The following is a 21,209-nucleotide window of genomic DNA, read 5'->3' on the forward strand; positions in this document are numbered from 1 at the left end:
GTACCTGCACTCTTTTTTTACGAAGCCATGCTGTTGTAACACATGCTGAATGTGGCTTGGCATTGTCTTGCTGAAATAAGCAGGGGCGTCCATGAAAAAGACAGCGCTTAGATGGCAGCATATGTTGTTCCAAAACTTGTACGTACCTTTCAGCATTAATGGTGCCTTCACAGATGTGTAAGTTACCCATGCTTTGGGCACTAATGCACCCCCATACCATCACAAATGCTGGCTTTTGAACTTTGCGTCGATAACAGTTTGGATGGTTTGCTTCCTCTTTGGTCCGGATGACACGATGTCGAATATTTCCAAAAACTATTTGAAATGTGGATTCGTCAGATCACAGAACACTTTTCCACTTTGCATCAGTCCATCTTAGATGATCTCGGGCCCAGAGAAGTCGGCGGCATTTCTGGATGTTGTTGATAAATGGCTTTCGCTTTGCATGGTAGAGCTTTAACTTGCCTTTAAAGATGTAGCGACCAACTGTATTTAGTGACAGTGGTTTTCTGAAGTGTTCCTGAGTCCACGTGGTGATATCCTTCAGAGATTGATGTCGGTTTTTGATACAGTGCCGTCTGAGGAATCGAAGGTCACGGTCATTCAATGTTGGTTTCCGGACATGCCGCTTACGTGGAGTGATTTCTCCAGATTCTCTGAACCTTTTGATGATATTATGGACCGTAAATGTGAAAATCCCAAAATTCCTTGCAATTGCACTTTGAGAAACGTTGTTCTTAAACTGTTTGACTATTTGCTCTCGCAGTTGTGGACAAAGTGTTGACCCTCTCCCCATCCTTGTTTGTGAATGACTGAGCATTTCATGGAAGCTGCTTTTATACCCAATCATGGCACCCACCTGTTCCCAATTAGCTTGCACACCTGTGGGATGTTCCAAATAAGTGTTTCATGAGAATTCCTCAACTTTATCAGTATTTTTTGCTACCTTTCCCAACTTCTTTGTCACGTGTTGCTGGCATCAAATTCTAAAGCTAATGATTTGCAAAAAAAAAAATGTACATCAGTTTGAACATCAAATATGTTGTCTTTGTAGCATATTCAACTGAATATGGGTTGAAAATGATTTGCAAATCATTGTAATCCGTTTATATTTACATCTAACACAATTTCCCAACTCATATGGAAACAGGGTTTGTAGAAAGAAAACCACCACTTGTGCGTCCATAGTTACTCCAAGAGTGTGAGTGAATAATAATTATGTAGCACTTTTTTCTCTAGTGATGCAAAGTGCTTTACATAGTGAAAACCCATGATCTACATATTTAAGCTACATTTAAAGCAGTGTGGTTGGCACTGGGAGAAGGTGGGTCGAGTGTCTTGCCCAAGGACACAACGGCTGTGACTAGGATGGTAGAAGCGGGAATGGAACCTGAAATCCTTAAGTTGCTGGCACAACCGCTCTACCAACTGAGCAACGCCCTCAAGACTAGCCCGCAATGCCCTTCTACTTGAATACGTGGACCAATATTTATTCGAGTTTTGGCTCGTTTGTTTAGTTTTTTTTAGACGTACACTGTCTTCTCTTCCTACGATTTCCTCTTTTTGGGTATTTTAGTAGTATATGCTGTAACAGCAAGCGCAGGTATCGCAATCTTTCCAGGTGGGTGTTTTGCTGCCATTATTTACGGCAAACAAGTTCGCACCTTACACGTGCTTCACTGTACATAGCGTCAGCCAATGTGGAGGCTCCTTTGTGGGCTCTGCTCACCCTTTCCTTTCTCTAAATCCTGTGATTGGATCTGGAGGGGTCGATTGCCAGAAAAAACAAATTAGTTAGTTTTGTGGGATTTTGGGAGGAGGCCCTGCTCCAAGTGGAGGATTTCAAGTACCTCGGAGTCTTGTTCACGAGTAAGGGAAAAGTGGATGGATCCGTTGTGGTGAAGAAGGAACTGAGCCGGAAGGCAAAGCTCTCAATTTACCGGTTGATCTACGTTCCCATTCTCACCTATGGTCATGAGCTTTGGGTTATGACCGAAAGGTCAAGATCACGGGTACAAGCGGCTGAAACGAGTTTCCTTCGCCGGGTGGTGGGTCTCTCCCTTAGAGATAGGGTGAGAAGCTCTGCCATCCGTGGGGAGCTCAAAGTAGAGCCATTGCTCCTCCACATCGAGAGGAGCCAGATAAGGGGGTTCGGGCATTTGGTCAAGATGCCACCCCAACACCTCCCTAGGGAGGTGTTTAGGGCACGTCCGACCGGTAGGAGGCCACGGGTAAGACCCAGGACACGTTGGGAAGACTATGTCTCCCGGTTGGTCTGGGAACGCCTCGGGAAGAGCTGGCCAGTCTGGGCTTCCCTGCTTAGGCTGCTGCCCCCGCGACCCGACCTCGGATAAGCGGAAGAAGATGGATGGATTGATTTGGGATTTTGTTGACTAAAATACAAAACCCAAAACCAGTGCAGTTGGCTCGCTATGTAAACCGAAAAAAAACAAAAAAAAAACAAAATGCAATGATTTAAGTTAGTTAAGTTAAAGTACCAATGATTGTCACACACACACACACACACACACACACACACACACACACACACACACACACACACACACACACACACACACACACACACACACACACACACACACACACACACACACACACACACACGAGGTGTGGTGAAATTTGTCTTCTGCATTCGACCCATCCCATTTGACCCATTTTTGGTGATTTAACACCCAATTACAAACCTTGATGCTGAGTGCCAAGCAGGGAGGTACTGGGTCCCATTTTTATATGTCTTTGGTATGACTCGGCTGGGGTTTGAACTCACAACCTACCGATCTCAGGGCGGACACTCTAACCACTAGGCCACTGAGTAGGTGATTTGCATATCCTTTTCATCTTATATTCATTTGAATATACCGCAAATACAAAATATTTAATTAAAATTAAAAATAAACCTTGCACTGACAGAACTTTGTTTAGGTCTGATGCAATCACGTGAGACAGTTTTATGTCACACTATCGTGACTCTCCTTATGTGCCTTATGTGTTTTGGCGTAATGCCTGCTCGCCCTTCATCCCCTTTACATTGGCAGGGAATGTTAAATGGAATTAATCAATGAGGCAATCGAAGCGCCCAAAGTACATTTAAATTGGCTCTTAGAACGAGCAAATTCCATTACTGCAAAAAGGTGCCAGTGCAAAACCAGGCTATATACAAAACTACTGAGGACATGCAGTAAGCCACATATTACCCTTGATTGTTTGGCTACACTTACTGTGCATTCAGTGACGCTCTAGAAACACCGACTTGGGTTGTTTGCAGTGTGTTCAAATAGATAGTCACTAATGAGTAATAAATTGTAATACAAGCGAGAATTGCCTAAAAGTGATTAATTGTAGAACCTCAACGGGGTTCATAAATCGAAAAGTTCGTATTTCTCCATAGGAATTATATTAAATATGAATAATGGGTTACACAGCCTCAACAAAAGCACATATTTTAGTAAATGTTTGGACACATTGAACACAATACAAAGTGCTAGATAGTACCGTGTATCAAACATACATGACAAAGAGGTGATGGAGCAACTATCTTCATATCAACAAGACAAAACAGCAATTGCAAGCTAAAATCATTCATTTTATCCACCATATTGCTACAATAATAAAATCTACTTTTAATGTCATCTGAAGCTGACGAGAGGAGCAGACAGAGAGGGTAATACGGGGGGTTGAGGGGCAGTGTGTGTGTGTGCGCCTGCAAGAATCACCACTGAACAAGAGACAGTCTCCTCCGCTGTGATATAAGTCCATTTTGGCATATTTTTCAAGAAAAATCTGGTCTCTTCATAATTAAAAACCTGCTGTGGTAAGAAAGTGGCTTTGTCTATCTCTTCAATACGAGCAAGCACAAAATTAATATATGAAGCGTTTGTGCACAGAAGAATGGTTTACACACAATGGCATATTATTTGGCTTGATCTAATTGTTTGTAAATCAAAAAGTTTGCAAAAAGAAGGGATGGTGGCTCTAAGTTCTACCGTAGAAACCAAGAAACCACTGTAATGTTTCCAATTATTGCCTGCTGCCAATCAAAGCTAGTCTTTTCTGTGCTTTAAACCAGCTTTAATCACAGCATCACACAAGTACACATGCACCAAAGCACCAGCAGGGTGTGCTAACGTGTAAAACAGCAGCACCTGTTGGTACTTAACTTAATTACCAGGAAGAAATATGTGACATTTGTTTAACCTTGGGCAGTGTGAAGCACGGACAAGGGCAGAACAGGTGGATTAATTCAAATAAAATTAGAAAGTGTGTACATGTAAAATTGCCGGACTCTACCTGTCTGTGTCTGTAGAGCAGCAAACAGGCCACAATGTGGGTGGACATGATCGCGGAGGACTTGTTAGCTGCTGTGGGAGTAGATACAAAGAATAATGAACAACACAATATAGTGCATGTAAGTCATGTTTTTTCAATGATTATGAATGCAAAAATGTGTGTGATTTGTGGTTAAGCAGGATGTATCGAGCGAGGGAGTGATGACAAGCGAGGGGTTACTCCAGGTCGTTGAAAGCATAGCACATTTGAAGGGATGAAAAGGCACCAGTGCTGCATTGTAACCCCTCGTTGGGCCCCTCCCCTTCCTCCTATTGGCTGAAAACAACATGCCATGCCATGGAGGCCTTGTGATTGGCTGTGGGGATAAGGGCGAGGAAGAAAAGTGGGCAAGCGTAGGAGAATGCAGATGAATGAGCTGGGGAGAAGCCGTATCTGCTGCTGCTGCTAAAAGCACAGGTGCTGTGTGTACACTTTGTGCGATTAAAACGAGCTGCTTACTGAAAAGCACGTGCTTGGCGAGGTTGTTGATGAGCTGTCGTCGACAGAGGTCTTCAGGAAGCTCTCTGTCTTGTTGGGCCTCTTCCTCCCGGTGATCAAACAGCTGAGCGTCTGGCCTGCGGGCCGACAACAATTTTTGTTATGGCGTTTCGAAATGCACCGCGTCCGAGCAAGAGCCAATATTTTGCCTTTCTCGTGTGGCCAAATAAGTGAAACAAAACATAACATGGCAGCTGCACTCAGCGGTGTGGTATTGTGTAAATGTTTTAGTTTATTTGGAGGGGGAATGAGGGGCGCTGTGAACTGAAATGACTCCCTCTAATGTCAACTCAAGTGCTGTGCACAAATGTCAAAAGAGAGCCTGCTGTGAGGGAGCGTCAGAGCGGGGCTGGGCTGTTCATGTTTATTTTATTTTAGGAATTTTATTGTTGCGCAATACTTACTGCGCATCTATAATGATGGGCATCAAGGCGTGCTCCAGGGAGACTGGTAGCGGAATGTGGCGGCTTCTCTGGCTGTCCAGGTATTCCTATGTGCAACACATTAATAGCTATTATAATCATGCTTTATTGACACAGCAAAAGCAAGCACTTTTTAGTCCCTCCAGGATTTCGATGGGTTTTTTGTGACACTTGCAGCCGAAAATGTCAGAATATGCGGCAAAAGTCGCAATGTTATGAGCCTTATCTGTTTTTAAAAACATTGAATCAACTTGTGATTGTATGCATTTGTTATCCATGTTTTAACTGTTCCTTGTAACTTTAATTTTGAAAAAAGCACAAGATTTCAACAAAAACTGGAAAACAAACACTGTATCGATGTTTGAATTGTTTTACACCAGCCATTAGATGGAGGCTAACTTAACTAAACCAGTATCTCTTAGGGCTCTGGTTCACTCTCTCATCCACTCTTTTATGTTGTCTTTTACAGAAAATCCAATCGTAAAAACCTCATTCAGAATTTGGGTTCAGTTCAAGCGCTATTTCTAGTCTTGCACCCATCACTGCTAATCATACTTTTCCTTCCTCTCTTGTTGATAGTGCCTTTAGGGATGGACAAGTCTGGGGATCAACAGCATTAAAGATGTATATATTGACAGAACTTTTGCCGGTTTCCAGCAACTTTGTGATACATTTTCTCTCCCCAATCAACACTTTCTTAGATATCTACAGAACCGCAGTTTTGTTCATTAATACTTTTCCCAGGTTTCCAAACTTACCTACTGACACAGTTTTAGATGTTTTTTTGACACCACTTCAGACTTTAAAAGGACCAATTGTATGCAATTACAATAACATTTTTAATCTATGCCCTGAGTCTCTGAATTCAATCAAGTCACTTTGGGAGAATGACTTAGGAGTGACCCTATCTGAGGATAGCTGGACAGAGATTTTAAGTAGAGTATATAAGTCATATATTTGTGCTGGACACAGCCTTATTCAATGCAAGCTAATACATCGTACTTATTATACCAAGGTCCGACTGGCTAAGATGTATGACTGAGTATCTGTAGTAGGTCATCCGTGTCAAGAGTCTCCAGCTCACTCAATACATATGTTTTGACTCTGCCCATCCCTGTGCAGTTATTGGACTGAAATTTTTAATACTTTGATTGATTGATTGATTGAAACTTTTATTAGTAGATTGCACAGTACAGTACATATTCTGTACAATTGACCACTAAATGGTAACACCCGAATAAGTTTTTCAACTTGTTTAAGTCGGGGTCCACGTTAATCAATTCATGGTAAATTCATGTCTTTGCTAATTGTCAAAAAGATCGAACCAAATCCTTTAAGAGGACTATTTGGGGTAGCACCTCAGTCATCTTCCCTTAGCAAGTCCAAAAAGAAACTCGTAACATTCACTATTTTGTTGGCCAGAAAACTCATTGTGCTAATTTGGAAGGCAACAGCGCCTCCTTTGCACACCCACTGGATTAACGACGTATGTATATTCTCAAACCGCAGAAAATTAGGCTGACATTGAACGGTTCTGTGAAGTTTCAGAAAGTATTGGGTGGTTTCGTAAAATATGTAAAAGTGACTGATTTCAAATTTAACCAATTAAAAGGTAGATAATCGATGAGCCCCTTGTCTGCTTTTGTGTATTTCTGCACCGTTTTGGGCGAATTCAGGAGTGCAGTTGTCTGTGGCTTCATGTCAATATTTGCCTGTACTTTTTTGACAAATGCATTTTTTTTCTAGTTTATTTTTATGTATAATTTGTGTGGGGTACTTATTTGGGGGCGAAAAAAACAACATATGACATATTTTTAATTGTATTTCTGGACTGTCCTTGAGTGATTTTTTTATTTTATTCCATATTTCCACAACCGCACCTTAAGTTGGAGTCCTTAATCTTGTTATATGCAAATATAAAGACAATAAAGTCCAGTCCATTCTATTCTATTCTATATGTCAAAAATCCAATAAACCAATGATTTTAAAAAAGTAGACACTAAATCACTGATATTAATCTTAATTGTTTTTGGGGGCCACGTTTCTCGAAGGCAATTTTTATAGATTTGGCCTTCTATATGTGCTGTGAATTTCTGGCCTGGGTTGATTAAAGCTATACATCTAGCATAAAACGTAAGCATACTAAAATTAGCTTGTTGTAATGGGAACCGTTAGCATACTTGCAAGATGGAGACAAGGCTCAAATATCCATGAATTCCTAGTTTAAATTATCAAAATGACCTAAAATGCTAGCATAAAATGACAGCATACGGATGTTAGCATGAAAACACAGGAAAAATAGCATTCTTTTAAGATGGCGCCAAGTATTAAAAATCATGATGTTTAAGTTTAAACGAATCGAATGAACTAAAATGCTATCATAAAATTGTTAGCATGTTAATATTAGCATGATAACATAGGAAAAGTTAGCATACTCATATCCCTGATTAAGGACCAAGGGGCCGGAATTCTCTCCTCACGACTACTCTAATTTTGTACATTCCGTAGAACCAGCAGTAGACGTTTGAGTTTAGGTGAAGTTAAAAAACGCTGTCCTATTTTTAAGGACCCTCTGCAAAAAAACCTAGTCCAAGACCACTTCTATGACAGCATTCCTGTTTCTAAGAATCTGCTGCAAAAATGTGAGTCTCTCAAGTTTTTTTAACTTAACAAGCGGGCCACGAGTTGTATGGCTCAAATAATGAAAAAGAGAGGACATAAAGTGGTGCCTTGAGGAACGCCTCAGTTACGTAAATCAGGAGTTCGGACCCCAGTGTTCCATGTTTGCTGGCAAAGTTAAAATGTCAATGCAAGGATCTGCCAATGTGTTTACAGTGGTCCAAATTATTCTATACAACAGGAGCACTCTAGTCTTTTTATGAATTTGTTTGTCTCTGGACCAGTGCGGTGTCATTCCTGGGCCGGATTTGGTCACCGGGGCGCCAGTCGAAAAGCCTGCACTAGATGAAATTACATTTAAAATCAAATACTCAGAGCTGATTGTCAAATTACTGCACTGTTAACTATTTATTATAATAATCAATTATAATTACACAAAGGAGGCTTTGTTATTGTTCGCTGTCTGCTCTGTCACATCTTTCACAATTTGTAGACTTTCTCCATGTATGGTTTACGCTTGAAGAATGTTTGCCTCAAGCATTCATTTAAGTTGCAACACATTCCCCAGCACTCACCACGTTAAGAGCATCTGAAAATTGTTGAGAGCAATCTATAGCAAGACGAGAAGAGACACTTCAACAACTCTCATTTAAATGTTGCCTTTTTTCTAGGTTAGCATTGCATATGAAAAGCATTTTTTCGTCAGACCTTTTAAAAATGTACACCCCTACAAGGTGTCTGAGGTCAACTGATCAGTTTCTTCCTGTCGTCCCAAAAACCCGTTTAAAATCCAGTGGTGATCGAATAGCAAGAGGGATATTGTTCCAAAGTTTTGGAGCCACAGCAGAAAACACACGGACGGCTCCCTCTTTAATGAGTTTTAAATCATGTCTTAAAACATACTTTTACTCTTTGGCTTTTAAACCAGCATGAGAGTTGTGTGATTTTAGTGTATTTTATTTTCTCTGATGTATTTATTCTTTTTATAGTTAAATGTCTTATGTTACTGACTCTTCTAGTAAGTATGTCTTAACTTTTGTGCAGCACTTTGTGAAACTTCTATTGTTTTTTGAAATGTGCTATATAATTAAAGTGGATTGGATTAGTTATATGAATACATATAATGTGTTTATATACCACATTACCCAGAAGGCTTAGCGCTGTAGGTGGAACCTTAAGTAGGTCTGAGCTATGGGGGAGAAAAACAATTGTGTCATTTGAGCAAAAAATAGTTGATATATTGTTATACACTGTTGTTCCTGCTTCATTTACACAAGAAACATGTTTTGCAGTTTCCATGCGCGATTGGAGGCGGCTCAGTGACAAATTGGAATAGCCAATATGACGCTGATTGCCCAAAATGTGCGGAAAATTTAAGTCGTTGGACAAAGTCCACGCATAAGTCGTTGGGATTGGTTTAATTAGTGTAAATTGGCGCAATTGTAACAACGCAAGTTCCTGGAGGGACTGACAAGAAAACACTAAATGAATGAAAACACACAAAAAATGAAAATAAAGATGGTACAAGCAGTCTAAAATTCATAAATTGATTCAACAAAAAACAATGCAATGGTTTGTTTATAGTTACATTTGCACAGTTAAACATGTCCAAAAAGGAGTAGGAAGAAGCAGAAAATGGCCTTCTCACCTTTAGAGAAAAGGGTTGGTTAAAATCTACTCGGACGCAGCCGTAGTTCTTCCTCAGCATCCGGAAGACGCCGCATGCTATCCCCCACAGGCTCTCGTTCTTCTTGGGCTTGCCCTGTCCGCGTTGGAAGACAATTTTCATCAACATCCTAAAACTTCATCTAAAGTCACACTTAAAACAACAAAACAATACTCACCAGCTGCTCGCTGTTGTAGTTGCCCTCAATGATGCGGTCGTATGAGATGCCGACCGGCACCACCAGCACATCGCCGATGGAGCCCGTGCTCAGTGCGTCCACCACGATGGAGAGCATTCCAGCGCGCGCCGTCGACGGCTTGCCGCTGCGGGAGCGCGTGCCCTCCAGGTAAACCTCCAAGAACTGCTGCTGGCGTAACAGCTCCTCCGTGTACTGGAGGACACACCATTTTACATTAGAAAGCCAGCGCAGAGGTAGACGTTGTTTATTGTGGAGAGGTCAGAAGGTAGTCATTTCCGTAGGGGCGCTTCAACATGAGAGAGTATAGTGAACTGGAAACATGCCAATGCTGTGTTGTGTAACTACAGCAGGCCATCTCCTGCTGTCTAGGGACTTTTGCAACAGGAGATGCTTTGACCCTCAGCTTTCTGTCAGCTGCCCAGACTAGCGGCCTTAATTACATTCATGAGGCTTTCTTTGGTTTGGCTTGCAGCCATTTCTGCAAGACATACACATATATATTAGACTGAGTACAGCATCTCACTAAACTGCACATACCCCTCACAATGTAAGGGACGATTATAAGGAAATGAAACTTGGATGTACTTTATTTAGAAGAGCTAGAACAGCTTGTATTGCAGTTAGGGCTGGTAACCAAATTGGATACTTTTATAACCACTGAACAAATTCCATCCGTACTACCGGGTATCAATTCACGTAAAATCATACGGTGCCATATTTCAGAAACTTTGTTGTCACATCCAGCTACAGACTCGGCATGCTCTGGGGAGGCAAAGAATCATTCAAGCAGCACTAAGAGCAGACTATGCCGAATTACTTCTCGGTTGACACTTTCAATGCTAAAGTACGCATGATAAAATGTGAAGCATGGCTTAATTTTTCCAAAATGTACTAGTTAGACGCTCTTTTGCATTGGCTTTTCCAAATTTATGCAATTGATTAGTACTAGCGATTTTACATAGCGTCAACACCTGCAAATTTGGTAATTAAAACAACTAAGATGCAGGTTACAATCAAACAACAAATGTTTATTAAGTACAATACTTAAAAGTATAAACATGTTCACCAAAGACTAAAACGACAATAATGGCAAAGACTACTCCCTAACGAGGTAAAACACCATAGTGTCTACACTCTTGGCTTCTAAAGTCTTGGAATTACAACTGCATGCAAAGTTGGAAATGACAAAGAAATGTAATTTAAAAAATCAAGATATAACGAGTGGATCACACAGTTATCATAATCAGTTATTTTTTAAATGTTACATAAAAAAATTGATGTTATCCTTAAATAATAAACCTTCATTATTACACACACAAGTAGCAAAAATTGCTACCAGTATCGATTACCAGGTACCGGGAATCGGTACTGTATCAGTTCAAATGTAAAAGGTACCTGTCCCTAATAGCAATATAGTTGTACCTGTTTTGGTATGCCCCACTTTTTGTATGATTCGATTTGCGGCTCAAATTTTCGAAAAAGTTTTGCCCCTGTTGTGTAGTCCGTCCTGGTCACATCATAGCTAAATATTGCGCATAACAAAATAGTACACTTGCCTGTGGCTTATGACTGCAGAATAACCCACCCATAAAATCCAAAGAAAGTTGCATGTTGTGTTTGGGTTCCTTATCTTGTTGGAAAACAGCCAAGCATAGGTATCTCAAGGGAGGGGATCAAGCTACCTTCACCATGTTACAGCACATGTTGGAACTCCAGTTTCTTAATGAACCATAGCTCTACCAGTACTGGCAGCACTCATGTAACCTCAGACCACAGTACGTGACTAGTCAATTATCTTGCTTCTCACTACTGTGTTGAGTCATTTTTGGTGAATAGTGAATATATGTAGTACTGCTTTACAAGCTGCATGCTGACTACTCTAAAGTACTTTCAAGTTAACTTTCCACAGTATCATGCCTTGAGAAGATATTCTGTACAAAAAGGCTTGAGTATATGGACAAGTGAAAGTCCATGCAAATACAAAGTAGGCCATTATTACACGCACACACAGGCACGCATGCATACACATGTTCTCAACTGATAGCACTTATCTTAAGAGGACAACACACACTTATTTTGGCGGGGCAATGTTCAATGTGGTGTGTATTCCATTTCTTACACACAATGGCTCAATTAAATACAACTGGTAAAACCCACTAATCTTGACCGACCGCTGTATTCAGGGCACATTTTTCCAATCTTGCAGGTTTGTGGAATGCTAAAAGTAGCTTAGCACTTACAATCCACCACATTGACTACGGCATTGTTGAAATGAGATGCAACTTTGTGTATCAGGAAGTGGATTTGCACACAAGGTGGGGACCATGAATTGATTAACGTGGACCCCAACTTAAACAAGTTGAAAAACTTATTCGGGTGTTACCATTTAGTGGTTAATTGTACGGAATATGTACTGTACTGTGCAATCTACTAATAAAAGAATCAATCAATCAATCAATCAATCAATCAAAGGAAATGGTTATCATCATGCCAAGACTGCATGGTTAGAAGTCCACCACATGTTATGCGTTTGCAAGCAACTAAATCAAAAGTATCGGCACACCATGAAGTTAAAACTGCCGCGAAAAAAGGAAGACCTATTTGATTCTGAACCGATTCAAAACTTACGGCGTATAAGAGCGATCTGTACAAAATGTCTTTCTTCCCATCGTTGGACTCTTCCATTTTCCGCCGTATGAAGAATCCTCCCAGTTTACGGATGAGGGTACTGGAAAATACAAACGGAAACAGGTATAAGTGATTTGATGTTTGTATGTGACCATGAGTAAATATCACCGAGATGCCACCCCTCACCTGAGGATGGGGATGCTGAGGTTGTTTCCGGCGGCGATGTGCGGTGCTTTGATGTTGTGACAGAAGAGGATGAGCGTGATGAGAAGGTAGTCGATGTGAGACTTGTGTACGGGGAGGAAGACCATGGGCATGTTCTGCTGTGCGGACGAGACAAGAGGCTTGATATTGTCTCCTAAAATACTCTGTAACTGCATACTCTGTGTCCTGACCTCTGCTGCTGCTTTCTTGACCATCTCCAGCTGGCCTTTGTGGATCTGAATGCTCCAGAAGAAACCGTTAAAGAGCCTCAGGAGAACCCAGCCTGTCAGCCTAAACGCAACATAAGGGAAGAGCGAGGACTCCAAATTTAGACTAACTTATCCACTTGACTCTAAATTTACAACAACAGGAAGTAACAGAAATATGCAAGCTGTAAATGTAACTTGCAGCTTCCACTCTTCTTGGAAAACATTCTACAATATTTTGGAGTGTATTTGTTTATGTAATTGAAGGGGTTCTTCCACACCTAACCCACCTTTAAAACTATCATTGTTCAAAACATAATATTGAATCTAAATCAATGTGTTTAGGAATTATTGACCTATCCAAGACTCTGATTACTTCACATCAAATATTCCACTTTGAAAAGTTTTTTTTGGAGAAAAGATTTTGCAAATGTTTGGTGTTTGCCATAAATAAACAGTTTTCTATAACAAAAAGGGCAGAAAACAAAAAACAAAAAAACTACATAAAAAAAAAACTACTGATGGATAGATCTGAAGTTGATGTAGACTAGAGATTTAAGCTTTGAATAAATAATATACTGCGATGAGGTTGTGACGTGTCCAGGGTGTACCCTGCCTTCCGCCCGATTGAAGCTGAGATAGGCACCAGCGCCCCGCAGAACCCCAAAGGGAATAAGCGGTATAAAATGGATGGATGGATAAATAATGTATGTATGCCCTGGCACAGGATTATCATAATTTCATGAACAAAGCAAAAAACCTTTATACTGAAATAAATACAACTACAATTTTTTAAACAAAAATATAGAAAAACATACTGGTAGCGGTAAAGTTTAGATCCATGAAGGAAAGAAGAAATTGAATGAATGTTTATAACTGAATACATTTACATACAGTCGGGCAAAAAAGTATTTACTCAGCCAGCGATTGTAAAAGTTCTCCCACTTAAAATGATGACATGGCCCCATTCATTCTTTCCTTAACACGGATCAATCGTCCTGTCCCCTTAGCAGAAAAACAGCCCCAAAGTATGATGTCTCCACCCCCATGCTTCACAGTAGGTGAGGTGTTCTTGGGATGCAACTCAGTATTCTTCTTCCTCCTCCAAACAGGACAAGTTGAGTTTATACCAAAATGGATACATGGATGATACAGCAGAGGATTGGGAGAATGTCATGTGGTCAGATGAAACCAAAATAGAACTTTTTGGTATAAACTCAACTCGTCGTGTTTGGAGGAAGAAGAATACTGAGTTGCATCCCATTTCCACCATAATTTACAAATAGTGAATTGTGAAGTGAAGTGAATTGTATTTATATAGCGCTTTTCTCTAGTGACTCAAAGCGCTCTACATAGTGAAACCCAATATCTAAATTACATTTAAACCAGTGTGGGTGGCACTGGGAGCAGGTGGGGTAAAGTGTCTTGCCCAAGGACACAATGGCAGTGACTAGGATGGCGGAAGCGGGAATCGAACCTGCAACCCTCCAGTTGCTGGCACGGCCACTCTACCAACCGAGCTAAACCGCCCCAAATACATTATTTAAAATTCCTACAATGTGAATTCCTGGATTTTTTTTTCACATTCTGTCTCTCACAGTTAAAGTGTACCTATGATGAAAATTACAGACCTCTGTCATCATTTTAAGTGGGAGAACTTGCACAATCGGTGTCTGACTAAATAATTTTTTGCCCCACTGTATGCATTGAAATGTTTTTTTTTTTTGTACAATTTTTTTAATGAATTAAGTATTGTTCATGAGAACCTTTTTCCAAAACACAATATAGAATGTGAAATATAACAGGATAATGCATATATTTATCATTTATTTTCAAAACAGTTACAAAAAAGTGGGACCCTAAAAGTTTACTGAGGGACCCCATTTTGAAAATTCCTAGCGCACATATGGGTTGGTAAAGAACTATGTTGACACATATATATTTAAAAAATGAACATAAACTTCGAGAGCTTACGGTAAGGGAGCATTGTTCCTTGGGGGATGTGAAAAAAAAGAATTTGAGAGCCATTGCATTAAACCATGCTTTTACTGACAATGTTTTGAGCCCCTAGAGAGAGGGAATGTCCAAATATGGACATGCATGACTATACAGTTAGGATGTGTTGTATCTCACCGGATGAAAGCTGGAGAAACACTGGCCACCATCTTCTGGAGGAAGCTTCTGGCCTTCTGCTTGACCTTTTTGACGGATTTGTGCTCGGGACCAGGCTGGCTGCCATCCAAATCAGAGGCCACGCTGAAGATGGCGCCCTCCACTCTGCAATAAATGCACAGACTTTATTTCGTTTCATGGATCTGAATGTCTCTCCTACTCGCAGGGGGTCTGCTGTACCGGTCGCTGTTGAGCACGTTCTCCACCACGTTCCTGGGGAACATGTCCTTGTGGACGTCCCTCTCCATGACGAAGAGCGAGTAGCTCAATTGGCGGGCCAACCAGCCGCGCTGCCTGCGCGCCAGAAACCAAAAAAAAGTCTTCAGAACACACACAGTTGACATTTTACTCACTCACTGATAACAGGTCAGCTGCATTACAAAGAAGACTCCTGTTTGTTTACTCTCCTGCGTATCATTTACACTTCTTGTTACACTTTGATTAACCTTTCCATAACATCACATTTCTTATGTTGCACCTTCCATATTCCGCTGACTACTGCTAAATGTTGTTTTTTGTTAATGGCACTTATATACTGTATCTTATATGAACACAATGCTTTTGAAAATTATTTCAACTGTTTTATTTTGCACAAAAGTTAATAATATCATACCTCTGCCAAGAACAAGTCTATTAATTCAATTTTATTTACCATTACATTAGATCAATTATATAGTATTTTATTTGTATGTCAGGCTGTCAAACAAAACATATGTAATAGTGATTAATTGCATTTTGTCTTTAGTTAACTCGTAATTAATTACAATCAATCACAGACGGATAGTGATGTTTTTAAGTATACCTTGGACAGATTGTTTTCAAGTCTTTAATAATATTATCACCATGGGGTAAGGCGATGCAAATGTTTGTTCATTAAACATTATGCTTCCATAAAAAGCCCAACATAAAATGGACATTAACACATTTTTACAGACAACGGCTGGAGTGGAACTCATTTTCAACCTTGGAATTTCATGCCTCAGACCGTCCCACTTGAGATCATAACCGACCAATTATATTAAAGTAATGTAATAACAACCTGTAGTGTTAAGTCTGTTTTATAATGCCTTGTAATGCAGTCTATTGATCTAGATAATAATGATGTTTTTTCACATTGTATATTTATTTAAACAGGAGTTCAAGTGCAATTTTTTGACAGATCCAAACCTTAGAAATGAAAGTTTTCCTGTACTTACGTTAACTGCACCTCCTGTATAATAAAAATATTCACACATTTGACTGGTAAAATATTTAGATTAAAACAATTCATTGACAAAATATGGAGGTTTCATCATATTGTTTGCTTTATATATTTACTGGTGTGGGGCTATAGGCTATAAAGTATTCATAAACATAGATGGATGGATGGATGGATGTTCAATACAACTTGCTGTTTGTGGCCTGCTGTGTGGTTTTGCCTGCACTTACATTATGGGCCGACAATCAAACATGATGTTAGGGCTGTAACATTATGAAAAATTTCTTATCACGGTTATCAATCTTACCGCAGTTTTGTTGAATGTGCTCAAAAAGTATTTATACACAATTGAAATATTCTGACAAAGTTATCATTTTCTAAATAACTAAAATAGACATGTTAGAAAAGCAACTATTTCTCATCTTTTGTGTGTCTTCTGCTTCATTGATAGTCTTTTAGTCTTAGTATTTTTCTTGTTTTAAATGGCTACACTTTTATTGTTTTAAATATTGGTTTGTACTGTAGCTCTTTAAGATTAATTTGAATAAAAAGTGCATTAACAAATAAAATCTATTGCCTCCCTGCTTGGCACTCAGCATCAAGGGGTTGGAATTGGGGGTCAAATCACCAAAATGATTCCCGGGTGCGGCCAGCGCTGCTGCTCACTGCTCCCTTCACCTCCCAGTGTTAAATGCAAGCTAATGAGACTGACTGATAACAAGATGGTGGCCTGGTTGTTTAATGGCCAATAAACCCATTTTTGGGGTAAATATAATTCAGAATATTCTTCAGAGAGCCAGTGTCCACTGCAGGGGCTACTTACTTTTTTTCTCTAAAATGTGTAACTCTGACAAAAGACCAAGAACAAATGTCCACTGCAGAGGACGCCATCTCTCAGTAGGTTACCCTGCACATTACAGTTAAGATGTACGTCCATGTCTTAATGACATTCAGACACATGATGCAAGTTGTGTCCGCTGTCACTTTAATTATTCACGGCTCCCCAGAATTCATTACACGTGCTTGAAAAGCCAGCACCTTTCTACTACTACTCTACACGTATTCTAGAAGACATTCCGTTCAATGTACCTGGTGTGCGTCTCGTTAATGTAGATGACATTGCGCAGTCCCAGCGACGCAATACTGGGGTTAAACAGCTTCTCCTGCGGCGGACATACAATCTCATCAATATTAAAAACAGCTCTTGCAGTGTATAGTCAATGACGCTAATTGTGCTGTGGCGAGCGTTAATTTTCAGTGGCATAAGCTTACCCAGCTCTGTGGTGTGCACGAGTGACAGCAGCGGCCCACAAAGGGCCTCTTCCTGTTCAGCAGCCCCTCCTTCCACGTGCTGGCCACGCAGCGCAGCACCGACGGACTCGTGCTGCGATCCTGGCAGAATCCAAAAAAAATAAAAAATCAACACACGATTGCGCAAAGATTAGTGAAACACATGAATGAGATTTGTGGCTCACTGAGTCGTCATTGGGCCGCTTCCACCGGTTGCACCACTGCTCGCCGTTGTTGACCTGCAGCAACAGGCCGTCCGACGGCTCCATCGTCTATGAAGGCCCTTTTCTTCACCCTTCTCCCTTCAGACAGAAGACCTTCGACTGGGCGCCTGGTTGGGAGGTGAGGAGGATTGCTTTAAACGGCTGCAGCCTCATCTAATCTGCAATCATCTTTTACTGGAAGCAAATATTACTCATTGAACCAGCAAAGGATGATCAAAAATGTCAGTATCACAACAGGCAGGGCATCTATTAAAGCGGATTCCCTAAAATATCAAGTGCCTCTGCTGCAGTAAACGTCATGCCTGTATACATTTTATACCATCCATCCATTGTCTACCGTTTGTCCCTTTTTGGGGTCACGAGGGGTGCTGGAGCCTATCTCAGCTGCATTCGGGCAGAAGGCGGCGCACACCCTGGACAAGTCGCCACCTCATCACAGGACCAACACAGATAGACAGACAACATTCACACTAACATTCACACACTAGGGCCAATTTAGTGTTGCCAATCAACCTATCCCCAGGTGCATGTCTTTGGAGGTGGGAGGAAGCCGGAGTATCCGGAGGGAACCCACGCAGTCACGGGAAGAACATGCAAACTCCACATAGAAAGATCCCGAGCCCGGGATTGAACTCAGGACTACTCAGCACCTTCAAATGCACTAACCAATGTGACACCGTGCTGGCCCATTTTATACAACTACTATTATATTTTTTAATCATCAAATCGTAGCCTTTGCGCTCGTACCCGTCATGCCAGTATAAATTGCATAGCACTACTGTTGTATTTATTGATTTATTAAAATATAGCCTCCGCGTTGGACACACCATGCTTGAATTAATCGCATTAGTTAACATCACTACTGTATCTTGTAATTTTATTAAATTGTAGTGTTTGCCCTAGTTTGTGCTATACCCATATAAATTACAATAACACTACTAGTGTATTTCTTACATTATCAAATTGTAGCCTGCGCGCGATCAGTAGCCGTGCCTGTATAAATTACACAACACTACTACTGCATTTCTTTGATTATTAAATCATAGCCTCTGCCCTAGTAGACGCTATGCCTGTATAAAGTTTATAACACTATTATTTTATTTCATAAATTATCAAAAAATAGCCACCGCACTAGTAGATGCTATGCCTCTATAAAGTTCATAACACTACTATTATATTTCTTAAATTATTTACCTTGTAGCCTCAGCGCTAATAGACGCCATGCCCATATAAATTGCATAACACTAATATGTTAATGCTTAAATGATCAAATCATAGCCAGTGTGATAGTCGACGCCATGCCTATATAAATAGCTTTTTGTTTTATCATATATTACTGCCGTTGCACATGGTAATGTTTACTTTTGTATATAAATCAACATAAAATCCGTACTTTGAAGCAATGTTCACAGACTCTCGTATTTAGCTTGTTAGCTTCCTGTTACAGTTGAGCGATGAAGTGCCTTACAGTTTTGTGTAAGACGTGGCAGAACTTTCAGCAAAGCGCTGCATTGCTGGAGAGAGGAAGTCTGTTGATTGCTGCCCAGAAAGTGTGGGCGCCTTTCCAAAGATGGGTCCCCAAAATGCAAGTCCTCGCATGCAGGTAAATGTCCGATGCGTTGCAACAGTAAGCCTTAATGCAGGGGTAGGGAACCTATGGCTCTAGAGCCAGATGTGGCTCTTTTGATGACTGCATCTGGCTCTCAGATAAATCTTAGCTGACATTACTTAACACGAAAAGTAATGAATAATTCCGCTGGTAATCACAGTGTCAGAAATAACGTTCAAAACATAAAACATTCTCATGCATTTTAATGCATTCATCCGGTTTCTACCGCACGTGTTCAAGAAGTCGCATTAATGGTTAGAAGTATTTTATTTATTGTTGGTTAGCTTCAGAATAACAATGTTATTAAAACGAATAAGAGACTTATTATACTCTAAAAATGTTGGTCTTACTTAAAAATGCACGCATTTAGTTGTATTCAGTCTTAAAAAAAAATATTATATGGCTCTCACGGAAATACTTTTTAAAATATTTGGCTTGTATGGCTCTCTCAGCCAAAAAGGTTCCTGACCCCTGCCTTAATGCATTGTTGCAGCTCAATGATTTTTGTGCACATCATGCCATGCGCGTGTGTGAGACGAGAGGGTGAAGTGTCCGACCATGCTCGGGGGTTTTAGCTGCGATGTCAAGAGATGTGAGGCTGAAGAGAGAGAGAGAGAGGCCTGTTGACAGTTCTGTTGGCCACTCTCCGGGTGGGGGTGTTATTAGTGTCATATGAATACATTTTTTTTCCCTTAATATTTTCGCAATTGACCGGTAGGGTCGCAAAGATCGACTGGTCGATCATGATCGAACGGTTGGTGAGCCCTGCTGTAAAATATTAAATCGTAGCCTATGCATGAGTAGATGCCATACCTGAATAAATTGCATAACACTACCACTGTATTCAATCAGATAATGGCCTGCACTTTAACGGACGCCAAACCTCAACAATTGCACAACCACATCTCTTCAAATAGGGGGCTCTGTTGTATAAGATGTCTCTCCCGAATAAACTGTCTAATTTAAGTGCCTTATTTCTTCAAATATTAAATAGTACATATTATATATAACACACACATATATACATATTTACTAGGGCTGCGAATCTTTGGGTGTCCTACGATTTGATTCAATATCGATTATTGGGGTCACGATTTGATAATATTCGATTCAAAAACGATATTTTTCCGATTCAAAACGATTCTGTATTCATTCAATACATAGGATTTCAGCAGGATCTACCCCAGTCTGCTGACATGCTAGCAGAGTAGTAGATTTGAAAAAAAAAGCTTTTATAATTGTAAAGGACAATGTTTTATCAACTGATTGCAATAATGTAAATTTGTTTTAACTATTAAACGAACCAAAAATATGACTTATTTTATCTTTGTGAAAACATTGGACACAGTGTGTTGTCAAGCTTATGAGATGCGATGCAAGTTTAAGCCACTGTGACACTATTGTTCTTTTTATTTTTATTTTTATAAAAGTCTAATGATAATGTCAATGAGGGATTTTTAATCACTGCTATGTTGAAATTATAACTAATATTGATACTGTTGTTGATAATATTCATTTTTGTTTCACTATTTTTGGTTTGTTCTGTGTCGTGTTTGTGTCTCCTCTCAATTGCTCTGTTTATTGCAGTTCTGAGTGTTGCTGGGTCAGGTTTGGTTTTGGAATTGGATTGCATTGTTATGGTATTGCTGTGTAGTGGTTTGTTGGATTGATAAAAAAAAAAAAGGTCATTAACCTGATTTACTCAGGTTGTCCTCAAGTTGACGGTAAATTTGCAGCAATTAAACTGTCAAATATTTAAAAGGAAGCTGTTGGCCCCCCGCAAGCCAGAATCCTTATTAAACCAGTCACGTCAATGGGCCAAACTGAAGACGCCAGCGGGCCGCATTCGGCGCCTGGGTTGTAGTTTACACACCACTGCCTTAAAATATGAAATATTGACCTCTCCTCTCATAAAACCCATGCACAT

General features: G+C 40.2%; 1 protein-coding gene across 3 annotated transcripts in view; it reads right to left on the reverse strand.

The window, feature by feature from the left end:
* Positions 1–21,209, reverse strand: part of gpam (glycerol-3-phosphate acyltransferase, mitochondrial) — a 51,205-nt gene that overhangs the window by 9,189 nt on the left and 20,807 nt on the right. For 2 of the 3 annotated variants that reach the window (XM_061909675.1, XM_061909674.1), the window contains exons 2-14: positions 17,635–17,780; positions 17,432–17,551; positions 17,249–17,322; positions 15,142–15,255; positions 14,923–15,066; positions 12,775–12,874; positions 12,566–12,702; positions 12,380–12,479; positions 9,731–9,943; positions 9,535–9,648; positions 5,250–5,335; positions 4,807–4,922; positions 4,309–4,379 (exon numbers count right to left, since the gene is read on the reverse strand). In XM_061909675.1, coding sequence (XP_061765659.1) covers positions 4,309–4,379; positions 4,807–4,922; positions 5,250–5,335; positions 9,535–9,648; positions 9,731–9,943; positions 12,380–12,479; positions 12,566–12,702; positions 12,775–12,874; positions 14,923–15,066; positions 15,142–15,255; positions 17,249–17,322; positions 17,432–17,551; positions 17,635–17,718 — 1,473 coding nt within the window. In that variant the 5' untranslated portion in view covers positions 17,719–17,780. The remainder of the gene's footprint in view (positions 1–4,308; positions 4,380–4,806; positions 4,923–5,249; positions 5,336–9,534; positions 9,649–9,730; positions 9,944–12,379; positions 12,480–12,565; positions 12,703–12,774; positions 12,875–14,922; positions 15,067–15,141; positions 15,256–17,248; positions 17,323–17,431; positions 17,552–17,634; positions 17,781–21,209) is intronic. The other variant, XM_061909676.1, reaches the window with a different exon arrangement.

Source organism: Nerophis ophidion, linkage group LG08 (genome assembly GCF_033978795.1).
Source record: "Nerophis ophidion isolate RoL-2023_Sa linkage group LG08, RoL_Noph_v1.0, whole genome shotgun sequence".
NCBI classification, from domain to species: Eukaryota; Metazoa; Chordata; class Actinopteri; order Syngnathiformes; family Syngnathidae; genus Nerophis; species Nerophis ophidion.